This window comes from Simochromis diagramma, unplaced genomic scaffold (genome assembly GCF_900408965.1).
Source record: "Simochromis diagramma unplaced genomic scaffold, fSimDia1.1 OVJJ01000284.1, whole genome shotgun sequence".
NCBI lineage: Eukaryota > Metazoa > Chordata > Actinopteri > Cichliformes > Cichlidae > Simochromis > Simochromis diagramma.
The window spans coordinates 3,981,008-4,001,081 of NW_024386871.1; the positions used below are offsets into that span (position 1 = coordinate 3,981,008).

At 39.9% G+C, this 20,074-nt stretch overlaps 1 protein-coding gene across 3 annotated transcripts in view; it reads left to right on the plus strand.

Moving 5' to 3' along the window:
- The window catches only part of grid2 (glutamate receptor, ionotropic, delta 2), a 508,497-nt gene that overhangs the window by 284,770 nt on the left and 203,653 nt on the right, over positions 1–20,074 (plus strand). For all 3 annotated transcript variants that reach the window (XR_005695832.1, XM_040031719.1, XM_040031718.1), the window contains exon 3: positions 6,513–6,800. Coding sequence is in view for 2 of the 3 variants with exons in the window: in XM_040031719.1 (XP_039887653.1) it covers positions 6,513–6,800 (288 nt within the window). In the remaining variant the exon portion in view is untranslated. The remainder of the gene's footprint in view (positions 1–6,512; positions 6,801–20,074) is intronic.

Sequence of the window (20,074 nt, forward strand, 5' to 3'; positions counted from 1 at the left end):
AAGCCCAAAGGCTGTAAACAGAAGAGCTGTGGATTTTCCCAGGGGACACGTTCATCTCCTTGACTTTACAATAGATTGAGCCGGGGCACAAAGATATATATGGCGTCAGGTTTGTCTGAATGGATTGAGGGTGGATGAGCGAATAGCCAAAGGAAAGAAGAGATGAGAAAAAGGATAAACTGTCAACCCATGGGCCACTATACCCACACCACATATGCCCATAGTTTATTTTGATTCTGTACTTTCTCCTGTGAGCACACACACACACACACACACAATAACACACAATAAAAATTAATTCACTGGCAGGCACTGAGAAGCATCAAATAGCGAGCAAGTATCACATTTTGCACTGTGTCTTTTTTCCTTGTGTAGATATTGTCTAAAATAAATCACTCTTGACTGTGGGTTGACATAAGACAAATGGATTTTTGAGGATTACTATTTGCTGAAAAATGAAAGTTATGCTAATTCAATGGAAATCACATAGGTGGTAGATGCTGAAAGAAGAGTGATGAATTTTAACAGGGGATGAAGTAGCCACTAGAGAAGAAGGGCATGGGGTGCATTTTAATTGGATTTAAACAACAATTGAGTTGCTGGATTGATGAGTGGATGAATGGAGAAAAGGAACAAAAAAAAAAACTTCCCACAATTATCTCCTGTACATGTTTCAGATAATGGATAACAAAGTAAAGGAATTAGTTTTTAGACCAGATGAGAGGAAAAAGAAAATAGAGCATGGCTGTGGTAAAGAGGCACTTATCTGGCATCCTCATAAAAACTAGGAACTAAAATCTGGGTTCATTATACAGTTCACTTCAAGTTGAATTTGTGAGAGGCAGGAGAAGAGTAGAGGAGATACAAAAGAGAGCAAGGTGGAAGGATGAGTGGAGTGAAATTAAGGGTTATTTTTGCAAAAATAAGAGAAGAGGGAACGTAGGAAAAGTGGCATGTTAGGAATTTCATTGCAAATAAAAAAAGAAGAAAAAACTGTGAGACAGATACTGAAATAAAAGGGGACGGCTTATTCATCTGGTGAGTGTGATAACAGTGAATGCAGCCACTGGATGAATATAGTGGTAAAGGGTACTGAGGGAGAAATGAGGAGAGAAATGAGGAGAGGAGCGCAGATAGAGTTACAGACAAGACAAAAAGAGCCTGGATGAAAGAGAGGATGTATACATCTCCAGGGCACAAAGACTAGAGCTGAATAGATGATGTTAAATGTGACAAGATGAAGGGACCAAAGGGGGTCCATTAAATGTTAATGGGAACAGGGTAGACGGTCGAGAGGCTACCCGGGGCAAGAATAAGAACAGATTGTGTTTGTGAGAAATCATTGGTCTGGTATTTTCAGCAACAGGAAGTGCCAGAAGTCTAAAGAACCTACAGTGATAAATTTCTAAAGAAACAGAGTCGAAAAGGGCACGTTATCTTTTACTCATTCTACCCCCCTGAGCACATTAATTCAAGTGCAAATTCCCTGAAGGAGCGTATATCAGCAAACTACGAGTCCACACATCCACGCAGGCGCTCACAGAGGCATTTACAGTATAGAGCAGAGCATATTTTCAGCCTGCCAGCACTGTGAGTAAGCATCTCTCCCTGCCACTCAGTGCTTAGTCGTGTATGGCACTGTGCATGGCAGCAGTTTGGAACTGTGGACCTTCAAACAATACATGTAACAATATACGGACACAAGTAGGTCATTCAAACACACACTCACACACTAAACACAGAGATACACTTCTGGCTAGGACAGTGCTTTGTGAGCTTGCAGGACTTCCTATTTGTCTATGAATTTCTGATCAAACCAGCCACTTTCTTTTGATTACACACTCATCTTACAGCCAGGGGATACATGGTTTTTCATTCAACCACTCTTCTGCTGAAAACAAACTAAGTCCTCCCTGTTGCTGGAAGTATAATCATAACCTAATGAATAAATAATACAATATCTGTTTGCTAGGTGTTTTTGTTTTTGCTGCTGAATAGAGAGGCTTGGGAGATTTGTGAGGAGACTCCCCCTTACACAATGGCAGTCTTTTTTAATATCTTTGTTGCATTGTAGATCATAGATTAAGAGGACTGTTATATTAGAGATAATATGCTAATGTTAACTACGCTTTCCCCTTATTTAACATAAAATAGTTCCACAGAGAGGCAGAGGCTGTGCTTTAGGGAGAGAGAGACTCTAAATTTCTTGTGTTTATTGGTTCTCTTCAGGTATTGATTTCCTTGCTTCCTATCCATCTGTCTTTCGCTGTTGTTTCCATCCTTCAGACACCGGGCCACAGAATCTGGAGGACAGTGTGTCAGTGTGATAAAGTCTGTATGGTGTGTGTCAGTGTGTGGTGGAAGGAGAGCTGCTTTGAGAGACACAGCTAGAAGAATCAGTCACACCTGGACGCAGGTGAAGTGCTTGCAGTTCATTTATTCTGACAGACCAACAAGCAGGAGACAGTGCTCAATAACATGCTCTGCTGCAAACAACTCATGTAAAATGCACGCTGACATACAAACATAAAAACGTCTGCATATAAACATTAAGTGGATGGGACAGAGTGTATACTTGATTTATGTAGTGAGTGTTTTTGCAATGGTACTGAAAAGCGGACGAGGCTAATAAAACCCCCATGGCCAAGCACCTGAAGTTGTAGATAGACACCTGTGTTTAGGAATGACTGATATTTACATCTCTCACATGAACACCTCTCCATAGCTGTTTGTCAGGTCTTAGCTGCTTTAGGGAGACTGAGTCCGGCATCATTTATCATGCATCACCATACTGCCCACACAGGGGTGGGGCGTTTGCGTGCGTGGGTTGGCGATGATGTTGGGTTGTGAGTGTGGTTTGGTGGTGGTTGTAGTTCATGATGATACATCAAGAATTCCAAATAGCAATACTTTCTATTTTTTGCCTGCGCCATGGCTCACAATATGAAGTGCTTTGAAGTAACTACTGTTTTAATTTGGCAGTCTAGAAATAGAATTTAATCGGATTGGATTGAACCGAATTGAACTGAAATACAGATCTATCATTTACTCTTAAAACATTGTTCATCCCTGCAGCTTAACATCGTACCAGTAGCTCTAGCTCCTTCTCATGTTCATTCATTAAACTGTTGCCTACATCAGAGTGATGTAAACTTGGGTTGGGTTAATGCAACGAGCCCTTTAAGTTATTAGCAAAAAGTATTAATGAGGCTAATGCTTAGAAGCCCCCCACAGACTTAAGAATGTGTGATGTAGAGGGGATGAGGGCACTAATTCTCCAAAGTGCCCCAATAACTAATGGATTAGCAAAGCGTTCCATTAGCCAAAGCCTTGATCGTGCTAGGCTAATGTGCTGTTTCTAGACTGGAACAATGCAGCTAGTTAAAAAAAAAGTTAGTTAGCATGCCAGCTATAATACACATGTACAGACTGAGTAATTTCCCTAGATGTCCTCAGCTCAAAAATCAATCTCAGTGCCAGTTTTATTTAAATAGCACAATCCATTTCACGTGAGCTATGAAAAATAAAAACATTAAAACTATGGCAAAAATAAGAGAAAACAAAAAAACAAGACAAAAACTAAAAAATAGAAATTAACATGCACACAAACTCACACAGTTATTAACTGTAAGCTACTGAGAATAAAAAGGTTTCAAGTCTATTTTTGAATGTAGACACAGTTGCAATTGACCTCAGGTCAGCGGGCAGCTTATTCCAAAGAAGAAGACCACAGTAAGTGAAAGCACCTTCAGCACACTTAGATCTAATTCTGGGAACTGTCTTACGATCCTCAGCCGATGACCTGAGGAGTCTAGTTGGGTTATAGACACTGAGCAAGTCAGAGATGTACTGAGGGGGATCCGTAATGAACTGGGAGCCAGTGACGTGACTTCATCACTCGGGTTACGTGTTCAACTATTCAGAGACATGTAGGCTCACTCGCACAGGTCTAACAACCCTGTGATAGGCCCAGGTGCAGATATTTTTCAGGCCCTTACTGCCACATCATATTGAGCAAACACACATCATATACTCTTTCCTCCTCTTTCACACAGACACACAAACACAGGCTGCATTAACTAGCATGTGAGCTGCATATTCCTAGATTTTATACTGTGCATTTAGACATTTGAACATTTTATTTACACTGCCTTTGACATAGTATTTTATTCTATTCTATTGTTTTTTTCTTAATTTTTGCTGCTCTTAATTTCGTACTGTCCACTTTCTGCCGTGACCAAGCAAATCTTATCTCTCTCATCTCTTAAAAAACATTGGCCTTTGGTTCACAAGATCTGACCATCTGACTGTCTTTGCTCACTTGCTCACTAGACATGACTGGACTTACCTGTGCTCAAACATTAGGTTCCTGGTAGATCGATTCTGGGCTCAATGATTTTTAAGAATAGAGGCTGTGACTAAGCAGCATGGTGAGAGTTTGTGAAGTTTAATCATATATTGTTAGAGTTTAATTAATTCCTCAAAAGTGGACTTGAACAATGGGCAGTGAGACTGAAACTGTATTAGCTTCTACACATTAATCATCTACATCAATGCAGAATGAAATGGTTTTTTGGAAAAAACCCTTCAGCTATTGCTAAAAAGGAAAATTGCTTCCAACAATGTTTTTGCCAGTTAATTACAAAAAGGGTTTGCATTCATATATTTAAAGTTATTGCTCATAAAATCAGATCACTGCTTGAGTGACAACTTCAGCCAGTCAGTCAACTTCAAGTCAAACTGTTTTTGAGCAGACCATCCCTCATACATATTTAATCTTCTGTGTTAACTTTTTTGTTTATAATTTCAGACAAATAAAGAGTGACATGAATTTGGTTTTAGGGTGACTGTAACATCTCGTAAATAAATAAGGCCAGTGATGCTTGAACTAACGTGAATTAATTAAACTTGATTTAATTAAACAAACTGAATTAAACTACAAAAAGAAATTAATCAGACAGCACGCTATGCATCAGTAAAACACGCATGCACACAAATCTACAGGCACACATACTAATTTCTCCTGATTTGAGACTTCATCCTCACCTCTTTGAACACTTTGAAATCCAACTCATTAGGTTGTTTTTGTGCAACCAGCTGACACGGTATTCATTGTCATATTGTATAGGTCACATGTTACACACACACGCACACTTGCACACATGCAGTGCTTTATTCTGCCCTCTCAGCACGATGATTCTGTCTCCTCGAGCTTCTCTTTTTCTGAAACTTTTTTTTCTTTTCACTTTCTTTCTTCAGCTTTATTTTTGCAGTGTCAACAGATTACTCCCTGTGGCATTACACAGGCTGACTGTGTGTGTTTTAGATTGTGCTAACTTGCTTTTATACATTGCCATTTCACAGTTTGTGTGTCTGCATCTCTGTTTGTGTTGCTATACTGTCTTTAAACATTCTTTCACCGCTCTTTGTTTTTCTCAGTAAATCTGTGACAGGATTTTAGTCAGCTAGGAGTAAAATAAACACTGCTAACATTAAAGGATGCAGTGAGGAGCAGAAGAGGAGGATGAAATGAGGATCGGGATAGATAAGGGATGGAAAAGGGAGAGGGAAAGCTGGGGACTTTCAGAGAGGCAAACAAAAAACCAAAGCAATAAAGAGGTGAAGAGTCAAGAGTGAAGAAGCAAGGATAGGTGAATGTTTATGTTGCCATGAGGGTAAACAAGAGATGATGGAGAAAGCAGCTTGTGAGTGAAGATGTTGCGAAAGATTGGGAGGTGAAAATCGAAAGATTCTGAAGGAGGAATGTTAGATAGGATGTGGCACGGGAAAGCAGATGATTCCAAACTGAGGACACTGTATAGTATTCTGCAGTGCTGTAAGGCACTTAAAATAAAAATCACTGCAAGACTGTGACTCTGAAATGATTGGGGCTGAAAGGTAAGCACTCAGAGGGGCTGTTTTGAACAAGAAGGGAGATAACAGGGGAGTGGGTTGAGAGGGTAGGAGGTAGAGGTATATTTGATAGCACTAGAGGCCTAACAGGAAGGAATAAGAAGTGAAGTAAGCACACACAAAGCGTCTCATTGCTGAGGAGAATTTAGGAAGCGGAGCACAAAAAGTCTCTGGCAAAAGTGACATATTTTGAATAGATATATTTATGAGTCCTTATGTTTTCTAATAGCGTTTTACATCACGGGAACACTGTTACTACTCTGCTACCATATATCTGTTTAATTATACTTCCTTCTTTATCTTTCTAGACAACACAACATATGACTGTAATAGCTTGGTATTCATAATAAATGTCCAGTGCATTTGGAAACAATCTCCAAAATATTTTTCCGGGCCCTTTAATTAACTCTGCAATGTGGTGACCTTGCCTTGGTGCACTCTTACTCTCTTACAAAGACTCCTAGGATCAACAGTATGACATATACTTTCACTGCTGATTTTTCTTAGAATAAAACAAGTAGTACAACATTTTTTCTATGCTTTGAAATGTAATATATGCCTTCTTTTTTTCTTCTTTGTCTGCTCCCTCCTTCCGCTAGCCTGTGAGCTGATGAACCGTGGAATCCTGGCTCTGGTCAGTTCAATTGGCTGCATGTCGGCAGGCAGCCTTCAAACTCTAGCTGATGCCATGCACATCCCCCACCTCTTTATCCAGCGCTCCCCAGCGGGAACACCCCGTTCAGCCTGCCCACCGACCAGTCGAGTCCCTGGAACAGATGACTACACCCTAATGGTTCGCCCACCTGTCTATCTCAATGAGGTCATCATGCAAGTGGTATCTGAGTATAGCTGGCAGAAGTTTGTTCTCTTCTATGATTCTGATTTCGGTAAGGAAATATCTATCTATCTATCTATCTATCTATCTATCTATCTGTCTGTCTATCTGTCTGTCTGTCTGTCTGTCTGTCTGTCTGTCTGTCTGTCTGTCTGTCTGTCTGTCTGTCTGTGTCCATTACATACAAACGCGACATTTTAGTAGGTTATGAAGACGATCTGCTTTAACTGCCATCTCCAACAGTACATTACAGAGAAAGATAATGGACACACTTCCTTTTTGTTTTTTTCTTACCTTCTCTCGCCCAAACACACATGGATAGACAGTGTATACGTATACATGTGTATACGTGTGCCAGGGCACACTGAAAGAGGCAACCTGTGTCTTCATGCAAGTGACACATCTGTTTGTGTGGATGTGTTACTTTTCTTTATCTCGCGACCACGCTTTCTGGTCCATTAATTCTATCATTAGACCAGAAACATCCTGTGTCCCTTTTATAAAGAGCCGAAAAGATTTGTCAACCTTGGTCAGTTTTCTTCAACAGAAATCTAATATTTCTTTTTGCTGTTGGTGTGTGCAGATATATATGTTGTTGGGTTTTTTTGTTTTGCTTTTTTGTAGTATCTGTGCATGACGTTTGTTGGGGCTGCATAAGTTGTACGATTAGTGACCCCACCCTTTGCAATTCCTTGTCTACAACAAACCTATTATCTCTTTACTCAGTTGATCCTCTCCTTGTGTTTGAGGTTACAAACTTGATCAAACTCTCATATACCATATACCCTTTCAGTATATGTCTACACAGGGTCAAGAGCATGTTCTGATCTGATTTATCCTCCTCATCACTAGATTGACTGCCTGTCATTGTAGGGCTTTCCTTCCAGGTCAACCATCTATCTTTACTTTCATTTCAAAAGGTGATACAGAAGATAAAGGTATTAAGGCAAACCTTCTAATAGGTTAAAACTCAGAAAAAAATACTTTGGTATCATGCTTGCTAATGGAAAACACCAGCAGGGACATCATTCATTGGTGGGTCGACTGAAGTACAGCACTAAGAGCTTTAGCTCATAGAAAGCAATGCTTTCTGCCCTAGGTGATTCATTGTTGATTTACTTGTCATAGCCATAATGGAGCTCCATTCCCCTCATTGCAGTCAATTTACACAATCAATATGTTGTATGCATTGAACTCCGATGGGATCACTCCTGTGGACATATTTTTAAGTTGAAGGTTGAAGCATTTAGTCAGTGTACTGAGAACAGTAGGTCATAAAATGTATCTTCTAACTAGGCAGCTCTGCCAAGCATTTTATACTGAATGAATACTGAACATTGTTAATGGTGCCCTTTTAGAAATGCTAATGCTAACAGCATGATAAAACAACATTTGAAAACAGAATTTTTATCCAGTCTGGTAGTTGATAGTCTATATTCCAAAAGCAATTTCAAGTGTACTAAGAACCACAGTCTTCCTCTATGAGTCTGCTACACTGTTAGCATAATGTTAGCTAATGTTTAACATGGCATTAGTTCGTGGAGAAAGATTAATGTTACAAGGTCTTCAGTGATAAAAACAAAACACACACAAAAAACAGAGAAAACCTCAACAATCAGATGACCCCCTGCGAGGAAGCACTTCAGACTTGACAATAAAAAGAAAAATACTCCCTTTTAATAGGAAAGAACCTCTGGTAGAAACAGCTAGGCCGGTTGGGGTGTCACATTGAATATATAGATATACAACTAATGTGTGTCTGACAATAACTTTTAAATCCAAAAGTTTTTGTCAGAGTTAACAGGTCGAAACCTTTCATTATACTCAAACCCGGTAGGTTTAGTTTCCTCTCTTGATTATGCAAAGTTAAGCAATCCTGTGGAAGCCTTCCATACACACCACGAGGTCTTTAAAATTGCATGCAGATTATGAAATGATATATTTATTCCTTCAGGGATACGTTTTTTCTAACCTTGCTTTTATCATGACTGTACGTGGATTTTTTTTACCTTTTCAAGCTAGCACTTGTTAAACCACCCATTTTAAATCTAAAATTACTCCCAAATGTACCGTTTACATGTAATATAGTAAAACTATATGTAATATAATGTACAAAACATACATATACACACACGCATGCAGGCACAAGTTGGTACTTCACTTTAATCCCTCTGCCCTCTGTGACCACTGATTCATCAGATGGATAATCTGGGGTTTCTCCATGCTGTTCTCTCAGCCACAGAAGGCCCCTTTAAAGACATCACTGCAGTTCCCTAATGGCCTAACCTCCTGTTTAAAGAGAAAAGGCAGAGGCAAGAAAGAGGGAGAGAGGGAGAAACTTAGAGAGAAGCAGAAAGAGAAACAGAGATGGTCTTTTAAGATGATAGCAATGTTCCCAAAAGGCCTTGCTTCTGTACAAGGAGAGTTCTTTAGAGAACAGACAGTCAAGTGTGTCCTCTCAAATGAAGCTACGGTGAAACTGTCCCAATCCCTATTTTCAGCTCTACTGGTGCGTTCTGGACACTGAGAACACATGTTTTCTCTCTATTATTTTTCCCTCCCTTCTCACGGTTTATCTCTCTTCTCCATTTTCCTTTTCTTCTCTGACCACCTATGTGATTTTTCTTCCAGTTTTTCCTCAGGTGTCTAATATTCTAACTGTAAAATATGATGTATGTTGAAAATTAGAATGACAGTTGTCATTACAACTGAGTGACCTCATAATCCACTCAGAACCATAGGATCATTGGCCTCGTTGGAAAAACACAGGGAGCACCGCTTTGTGGAAAAAACCCTGTTGACATTAAGATGATTTGTTTTGCTTTGCTGTTAGCCAATGACAAGAGGGACCTTAGGCACAATGGAAAAAGGTTATAGCTGCATGGAAAAGCCATTTTAAAACTGTGCTGTGTGGTTAACAGCATTTTATTTTTTCTTATTCGGAAAAATCAATACAGTTGCTGAATATAAGTTTCTGTGTGGATAAATGCACTTATTGCTTTTAGAATGTTACTGGGAATCTTATTAGAGTGGAGGACAAATTCATGTGATCCCCTGTTGAATTTGTAAGTTCGCTTACTTACAAACTACAAAATATCAACCAAAAATTCATAGAAACACATTACATAAAAGTTGTAATTTGATTTGCATGTGACTGAGTTAAATAAGTATTTGAATCATAAGTAAAACACGATTTAGTACTTGGTAGAGAAACCTTTGTTACCAATTACAGCAGTAAGCTGTTTTTCTGTAGTTGGTCACCAGGTTTGCACACATTTCAGGATATTGTCCCACTTCTCTTTATGGAAACTCTCTAAATCCTTTAGGTTTCTTAGTTGCTGCTTGACACCTCGAACTCTGGCCACTCTTTGACCTTAATGTGCATCTTCTTTAGTCACTCCTTTGCTGCCTTGGCAATATGTTTTGGGTCATTGTCATCATGAAAGAACCATCTTCAGTGTTCTTGCTGAGGGAAGGAGGGATGTTTCTTTGTGCTTGACTGTCAGAACGGTGTTTTTTGGGTCATGTTCAGCATTTCTCTTGACAAACATAGATTAGTTGAGTTGATGTTTCTAAATAACTGGAAAAGCAGTTGTCATCTTTTCACCAAGCTTCCTGCTAATAGTCCTGTAGCTCATTCTATCCTTGTGCAGGTCTACAGAGGATGTACCTGACATCCTTTAACAGCTTTTTGGTCTTGCCCATGGTGGTGGATAAGTTGGGATGTATGAAACTGGTTCTGTGCACAGTTGGGCTTTATCAAACAATGAGTGTCAATCATGAGTATCCATAATAGATTAACTGATTGATTGATTGATTGACTGATTAATCGTAATCTGTTTGCCACATGGGCACAAGGTCAATCTGCAGGACTTAGAATTCGGGTTGTAGGGGCTCAAATACTTATTTCTCCCAATGGAATTCCATATTATCTTTGAGGTCACAGATAATATATACTTAATTTTGAACCTCATTAATCCACAGATTGTGACATCAAAAACAGCTATATGCCATTAGACTATTGCGAAGTCACTTACGTATATGCATCAACAAGGGGCACAGCCACTTACCTCACAAAGACTCCAACACTAAATTTACTTTGGAGGTCAATAGAAAAACTCTGCAAATGAGTAGCATGGACCTCCTTGTTCCATTTTTCCCCACTATTGCACTGTGAAAAGTGTGAAAGTGCCACTGCTGCCACAGCTTGTTATGTATGACTTTGCTGTGGTGATGTTACACTAAAGAGTGTCATGCCACCTTGCATTGAGGAAAGAAAGAAAGAAAGAAAGAACTGTAATACTGTTGACTACACAGTCAACTGGGGAAAGAAAAGTGTTTAAACACTAGGTCTTCTGGGATTTTCTTTCTGAAAACGGTTTTATATTCAGAAATAACAGAATTGAAAATTTGTCTATTTTTTAATGAAAAAAACAAAAACAAAAAAACAATAGCAATAAAGATATTCAAGTTTGGAAACACAGTATTGACTTTCCACTGCACATTGCAGTCACTTGTGTTATTATACAGATGAGTAACAAATTAAAGGAGAAAGCCAACATCAGAAAAAGTAAGAAAATGGTAAATCGAGTGGTGTTTATGCAGAACTTTTCTATTCCATCACTCAGTCACTTTTACTTAGTGTTTTTTCTATCAGAAACATTCTGACATTGAGAGATATAAGGGGGAAAGTAGGGGTTGAATATTTTTCCCTAAGAATACTTTGACCTCATTTGGTATTTTCATAATGGGGGTGGGGAACATTGTCATACCTCTCTCCATAATTCGCCATTACTCTTCAGTCTGGTCAAGATCTGACTTTATCAAGACTTCAGCAAATTATTCACCTTATTTCATTTTCATCAAACTATTCATCATTCATAGATGCTGGCATGGAAGACACCACTCCCATCAGGACAGACATGTTTCATCACCGGGAAAGGTGGTTGCGCAGAACAACTTTATGTATATATTAACATTTTCTTTAATACTAAGTTTGTTGGTATGCCTGCTTAAGTATGCGTGTTTTACATTTTAAATGAAAGAAGATGATCGGTTGATCTCCACACCATCATTGGAGTGCTATATATTTATAGCATGACAAGCATATTAAAAATCACTCAGAGCTAAATATTTCTTCTCAGATTGCTCCTAAAGGGACAAAGTACCCACTCACTAGGGCTGCCACAATTAGTCGAGTTGTCAAGATTACGTCGACTATCAAAATCGTCGACGACTAATTTAATAGTTGATGAAGTCGTTTGAAGCTTTGTAAGATCCCAAAAGACGCAGGAATAAGTAGTAGGATTTAAGAGTGTAATAACGGGCTGAAACAGAAGATGGCAGCACTGCATGTACAAGGATGCCAGCTGCTGTTAAACCCCAAAGAAGGAGAAGCTGTGTCCGGTATCGTAGCGGTGTGCAAATAGAGATTGACAGACCACGTGACTTTCGCGCATTGCATGCCGGGTACTCGTGGCAAAACAATCAAAGCAATGCATCAAACGCAAGCATTTGCAGCACCGCAAAACGTTCATTCTCCGGTTCCAATACCTTTTTGTTTTTTCTTTATGCCGGTCCGTACAAAGACAGACATGACGAAAAGTCAAAGAAAAGATACGAGAAAAAAATCAAAGGAGTGAAAGGGTTAGACCCTTACCAGCACACAGAGTGGACAAAATACGTTAGTGTGCTGCCCAACTTTCACCACGCTCATATTTATAATTATACGGTTCTTGGAGTGAGTGCATACACTCATGAAGTTTAGTAACTTCAGGTCACTGCAACAAGCCCAGGTACAGTTTACCGACGGATGGGTACAGGACCTTGAAATGCACCGTGTAGAACAAAAGACCATCGTACATATCATAAGTTTACCAGTCTCACAAATCGTCTTCATAAATACACATTCGTTAACTGTTTATTAATAGGACCTTTGAGCTCAATGGTAATTAATTAGCAGTGGAAATAATTTCTGGTACGCATCACAGAAATGTAGCAGTGACAATAATATTGTATGCTGTAATCGTACTGGGCAATTAGTGATACAAAAAAACCTGTTTTATCCTGTGAATAAAAGTATATGTTTTTGTCAATGTACCATAATAACAGAAGCGAAACGCAATATTGTGTCAGGACAATTCACTATTTATGCACAATAAACAAAGGAGCATAGCGCGACAATTTCTGTTCAGCGCCAGACTTGCTTGTAACCTATATCACCAATTAAGTTATGAAAAATGACGTATTAACTACTACAAAACACTGACCTTTGTGGAAATGCTTGGAGCAGACTAACATGTGAGCTGGAGTGTTCTGGGATGTTATATTTGGTCTTTGAATGGCTGCAATCCAGGCCATCCGTCGCCTCTTTGTTACTTCGGAAACATGGCTCAAACAATTTCTCTTCAACGACGTAATCCGATAACAACCGATCTCTTTACCCGTCGGCTTCCCGTGGCTGTCATGCGACCGGCTATTGCAGTTAATAATACAACAGCTTCTTGCCATTTTTTGCGTTTCTTTTTATCGCTGTGTAATGTAATTTCAATTGAAAGCCTGCGTGGGCTAGTACCTCTTGCCACGAGTTCCCAGAATCCTTTGCAGTTTTACCCCTGAATGACGTCACATTTTCAATCTCTGTTCAGGAACCGCATCCTCCTCAGCCCACATTTGTAGGCCGATTACGTTACAGCGACACAACAAAGACTGTCCAAATTCGAAGACTCTTCCAAATGCAGCCTTCATTTCCCCAGATTTGAAGGATGGGTCAGTTGTATTCTTCGTGGCCCAACCTATCCCAGAATTCAAAACGCGGCCCAGCTCAGTTTTCAACAATGGCGGCAGCTACTTTAATATTACTGTTATTATTCATTGTGGGTCACAAAAAAAAGTTTTCAGATATTTTCAGGTGAGCATGTAGCTGTGTAAACCTCAAATATCTGCCCAGTTTATAAAGACATCACATATATATATTTTCTTTTTCTTTTTCTTTTTTTTTAACCTGTCCCGTTTGGCTCTTCTGCCATCAGAATTATTGTCTAAAGGCGAGGAAAGATGCCCAATGGATTTACTTTACCAAATGGACCATCCCAGCCTTGCCGTAATGGTCTATTTGATTCACATTTTATTTTTTTTTGTATTTTATTTTTACTTGTTAAATACGGGACAGACTGGGGAAAAGAAAGGGGAGAAAGAAAGAGGAAAAGAAAAACAGCGGGGAAGAGGGATGGGGATAAAGAGCAAAAAACAAAAAAAACAACAAAATAAGCAGACAAAAAATACATATATCAATCACCTGGATCATCTGTTGAGAAAGAAAAAAGAGAAAACAAGCAGAAGAAAGAAGAAAAGAGCAACATAATAAACAACATCAACCTGATCTATGGGAATGTAACAGTAAATACTAAATATTAAACATTATTGTGCAGCACGTAAGATCAACAGCGCACAGTGTGCTTTGAGGTAGGAGCCAAAAAGGGTGTAGTTTGTGTGTGTGAGTCCTCGTGTTTACACCTGTGAGCATGAGCGCGCTTGTATTTAAAAGGTTCCTTCATGTAATAATCTGCTAGACATCACATACCTTTTAAAAACAAAAGCGCTCTGACGTTTTCGGAGACGTCTGTTACCCACCAACTTGATAGCTAGCCGGGGTTCAAGGTTCACTAGAGCCTGTGAGAACACCGGACTCCCGGCAAATCGTTTTCAAACCCACCACCGTCTTTTGCTACTTAGGTTAAACAAGATATATAAGTCACTTAGATAACTTAAAAATGTTATTGTTTGGCTTTTTTTTTAGTATTTTTTAGTACATTTGTTCCTGAATAAATCGGTTTGGCTGAGATTAAAGTTATTGTTTTTACACAGCTGAATAAACGTCAAGCAGACAACTGATTATCAGAAGTGTGAGATGGTCGAGAATATACTCCGGTGTCCTGTTATATTATAGATAGCAAGGAGCAGACAGCTGAGTTTATTAAACTCCACCGAGACAATCTGCAAATTTAATTAAAATTTAGTAAACTATCATCTTGTCTTTATTTTTAGTTAGCACATACCTTAAACACTTCAAGCTGTAAGCTAATGATAGTTATATAAGAGCTGATGCATGCTGGTGCAATAAGCTGTACGTTTTACGTCCAATGGATGCATGATCTGATTAGTCGACTGTTGTGGGATTTCTCTTTAGTGTATTGTCCTTTAATGTATTGTCTTGATGAAATGCTTTCATGTTACTTAGTTTAGTACGTCTGGTTCACACCTCATTCACGCCGGGAAACAGATGGTGAGAAACTGGTGAATGTCTCCCAGGAGACGGAAGCCCACACAGGAAGACTTGACCCCAGAGTGGGGGAGATTCACACAGGTGATAGAGAGTTTTTCTGTTTAGAGCCAAGGTGTGAACTGCAACTGTAAAAGCCTTTTGTTCTGCGACTGTGTATAAAAGGGACCTGAATTGTTCATTATCAGAGACGACTTTCAGTGCCCCCTGACTGACGTCCCTCCTTATGCATGAGATAGCTGAAATAAAGGTGTTGTTACAACTCATCGTGTCTGCAGGCTTTGGTAATTAAAATTTCCACAACATCGACTAATCGCAAAAATAATCGGTGACTAGTCGACTATCAAAATAATCGTTTGTGGCAGCCCTACCACTCCCCCAGAGATTTAGGCAAGGAGTGTTTTTCTTAGTTTCTTTAAATAACAATTGATTTAGTCTCATTTCTGTACAAAGCCTTTTTAGAATTTCTTTGCATAAAAAAGACACCAACCAGGAGAGACAGAGTTCCACCTGTTTAATGAAGATGTGGCTGCAGCAAAGGGAGAGTTGGGCTAGAGGCTCCAGACAATGAGCACTTCGTTATCACTATAGGTGTAGATAGGTGTGGCATCAAAGAAAAACAACCCACTAGGAACATTCTAGATCCTAATCCAACAGCCGGAAACAGCAAAAGAGAGCAACTGACGTTGAGAGAGTAGCCCTCACTGAACTGAAAACACAGAGGGACCGAGGGAGAAGCTAGCTACTGTCTGGTATGCTGAATGGCAAAAAAAGGGGCAAGGAAAGCTGTACAAGCCCAGCACCTTCATCACAAACCAGTTCGGATTTGTGCTACTGGGACAGAAGCACAGTGGTCACCTGTTTTTCTCAACTGAGACAATTAATAGTGTAACCCATGTGAAATACAGGGCTGCAAAATCCCTTTTTGTAATCTAAGGCTATAGCCTGTTATTGTCACAAGGGGGTGCTGTGATGCAGTCTTGTGTTCTGACGACCTTGCGTCTAGTGCGCAGGAAGTATTACCTCTCTCTTCCTGTGAGATCTTCCCTCTGATGCCGGTCAAGTACGTGTCGGAGCGCATGGAAAAAGTATCTTGGCCCCGAACTCTGACCACAAAGGGAATAACGTCTGTCAAGTTATTTGTGTCTGAAAATCCCGATTGTTTTTTTTTAACTACTAGAAGGATTCTGGAGAACCCCTGACGGCGAGAACAGCCCAAACGAGATCCTGGATGATCGTGAAATGGTGTGGCCAGCCATGCAATCGGATTGTGGGATTTGCCTGAGAAACTGATTCAAGCAACCCTGGATTTCAGATAAGCCCTATGCACTACTTTTCCTACCCGGATAATAGGGTTTGCACACTGACAATTCCCCTACAGTACACCTGTTTGGGTTTTCAACGACTTTAAAGGACAATTCAGACTGGACAATTCAAACTTCACAACAGGAACACTTTAATCTGTTTCATTCATTCCAAAGAGCTCTGATACTGTTCAGTATAAATCTTCCATTTAAATGTCTTTATTTTGTTTTGTTTTACCTGTATTCACCTTTAAAATGCCCTATTAGTGTGCAATTTGGGTTATTGTGTTGTATATGTATATAAATGGTACTGAGGCAATAAAGGTCCCAGTTATTCACTTCCAAGCCAACTCCTTTTGTGAGTCTCCAAGACAAAACCTCCTTCTGAACCTAGTAAGATGTCTAGGGTCTCTATTTGAAGTGAGAGTGTACTGGTCCTGAGTAGAGGCGCTACAATAGCTACACAGGATAATGACCCCAAGCACAGCAGCAAATCTACAGCATGGAAGTCCAGACCTCAACCTGACTGAAATGCTGTGTATAAAGGAATGTTTGCAAATGTCATTGATTTGAATTTATTGCTGCTAACTGCTGGTTCTGTTAACGACTCAATCATAGAATGATAGAATGAAGTCTCCACGGAGGATTTAGGCTGTCATCTGCCGAGGCCAGCTGAGGCTAAGAGGTAACAATCTTACCGCCGTCATTTAGCCGCTCCGGTTCCGAGTGCCAGGACCCTCCGTCCTTTCACCTGTCGGGACCGGGACGGCCCCCGGTTCTGGTCAGTCCAGCTGCCTGCGGTCTCCGTTTTTGGCCGCGGAGCCGGCCCTGCTGCTGGCGCTACTGACGATTAGCTGTGGCGTTCATGGGTGCGCGCGGGAGACAGCGAGCAGGCCGTGCACGGAATCAAGGATCAGAGGATGGCCCTCTGCTCGGACGAGGCTTTTCAGGAACTATTACAAAGAATCCATGACATGGAAATGAAAATCCGACGCCTTGAGGAGAACGCCAAAAGCAATAAAACTCTGCCGGTGGCTTACGGCAAGCAACAACCGGGCAGATCAATACCATCAACACAGAGTGGGACCCCTCCGAGCGGAGGACGTTTGTCGGGAGGAACTCCCCATTCATCAGACCTTTGGCCCCCACTTAGACGGGAGACTCCCAAGAAGATAAAGGAACATCGAAAGACACTCCAACAAGAAACAACTTCAATTATTCCTCTAAAAAATAGATTTGCGCCTCTCAGCTTATCACCGTCCAGCCCGCAAAGAGTGTCAGCTGCAGAGCGAGGTCACTGGAATGTAAATAAAGATAAAACAAGCCGCACGAAATGGGCAAAGAGAACAGAGAACAGCAAGCGAGGGAGAGCACTTGCTATTATTCATGACGGATCAATCAAAGGAATTGAACAGCTATGCATCAATACTAGTGTCTTTAATTGTCCACAAATGACAGTAAAAGAAATTTCTGAGAGGATTCCATCAATTATTGAGAATAACCCAGACCTAGAAAAAGTTGTTGTTCATGCTGGAGCTGCTGACATCCTTTTGAAAAAATCCGAAAATTTAAAGAAAGACTTTTTGGATTTACTTCAGAACTTTGACAACCACAAGGTGCAACTCCACGCATCTGGACCGATTCCAGCAACGCCCTACAATGAAGAATATAGCAGGATGAAATCGTTCAGCAGGTTTGTTAAAACTGTCTGTGCTGAAAGGTCAATTCGATATCTAAATAATTTTAAGATTTCTTGTGGAAGGAAGCACCTGTTTACAAGAAATGAACGTAACATTAATAAGAAAGGTCAGAGGCTTTATCTTCTGAACTTGTTGTTTCACGTGAACTCATCGCCCTGTTCTCAAATTGAGATAAAGACGTCAGTATCAGCTGAGACGCATAGTGGACACCAACCAGCTGTATCACACAGAGACCATGACGTACTTGCACCTTTCAGTGATAAGCCTGCCAGAGACGTATCAGCCGACCCAAAAACAATGGCACCTGACGACTCTCGAAAGAAACAGAGTTTCAGCAGCGCTGTGCAGAAACACATCAGTTGACATAGCTCAAGCAGCTGAGTTACTATGCCAGCCCCCAACAGCTTCACTTCCAGCAGAGATTACAGCGACTCCAGCCACATATGCAGGTTCAACTCTGTGCAGAAACTCACCAGCTGATGCCTGTATACCTTCATCATCATCATCCTCATCAGTGATCATATCACCATTTAAGTCGTTTCCCGAACCCCTTCAAACCGAAATAAACAGACATCAAAAGTGGGACCACACCCACCAACTAATTATAAACAATAGGGTTCTCCACTCCACCTAACTGAGTCTGATATCTGATACCGACCGGACGCCGTTACCAGATTGCATCATTCCCACCAAAATGTGTCCGGTCACTCTCATTCATATACTGAAAGCAAAATACCAGTTATTATAAGCAACAGATCCTTACACACTAAAAGTACTTATAATCGAACAGTACAGAATCTGAATATAATACTGTGCAAAAATAATCTCTCAATTACTGAAAGAAATATTAAAGCAGCTGTACTAAATATTAGATCTCTATCAGGGAAGTCTCTCCTAATCAATGATTACATCATTTCACATGATATACATGTTCTCTTTCTTTCAGAAACTTGGTTAGATGGAAATTCAGAACAAGCTGTATTAATAGAAACTTGCCCAACTGATTATCACTTCATTAGTGAGACCAGAAAAAACAAAAGAGGTAGTGGTCTTGCTGTAATCTTTCACCAATCACTGAACTTTAAAAAGGTATCGCTAGGTGAGTTCAGCACCTTTGAATATTTAGCTACTGAAATAAATGAACCAAAGAAAGTTTTATTTCTAAACATATATAGACCACCAAAATCTAATACAAACTTTTTTAATGATTTCAAAGACGTTTGCTCTGCAATATGTCTAGACTATGACCAGATAGCAATTGTGGGAGATTTTAACATTCATACTGACAAGCCTCAAGATAGTGGAACAAAAGCATTAAATGATGTCCTCCATAACTTTGATCTAATCCAGCACATTAGTGAGCCAACGCATAATCGAGGACACACTCTGGACCTACTTATTAGCAAAGATCTAAATATCTCTAACATTGCCGTTACTGATATTGCATTATCTGATCATTTCTGCATTTCATTTGATAGCAACATCTTAGCCAATATACCTAATCAGAGTAAGATCACTGTTAAAAAATGCTTCCTTAAAGAAAGCTGAATATTTTAAACTGATGTACACTTCCACCTTGTTTAAATCACCAACATCCACCAACACACATTCAGTAAACAAACTGACAGATGATTTTCTATCCAAAATCTTAGACATGATGGATAAGATTGCACCATTCAAGGTTAAAACTGTCTCTAGTAAAAAGAAGTCTCCGTGGAGAAGTGATCCACTGGTATGTAATGAAAAAAGAGAGTGCCGGCGTGCTGAGAGAAAATGGCGGAAAACTCGACTCCAGGTTCACTGCGAGATATATAAAGAGAGGCTGAATAAGTATCAACTAGCCCTGAAGGATGCAAGGGAGTCATTTTTCTCTGAGATTATTCATAGAAACAACAACAATAATGCTAGGACATTATTTGTTACAGTGGAGAGATTAATTACTCCTCCAGTGGCAATAGCCCCCGAACTAAGCTCCACCAGGGCCTGCAATGAATTTGCCAGCTTCTTTATTGAAAAGATCTTGAAAATCAGAAGATCGATT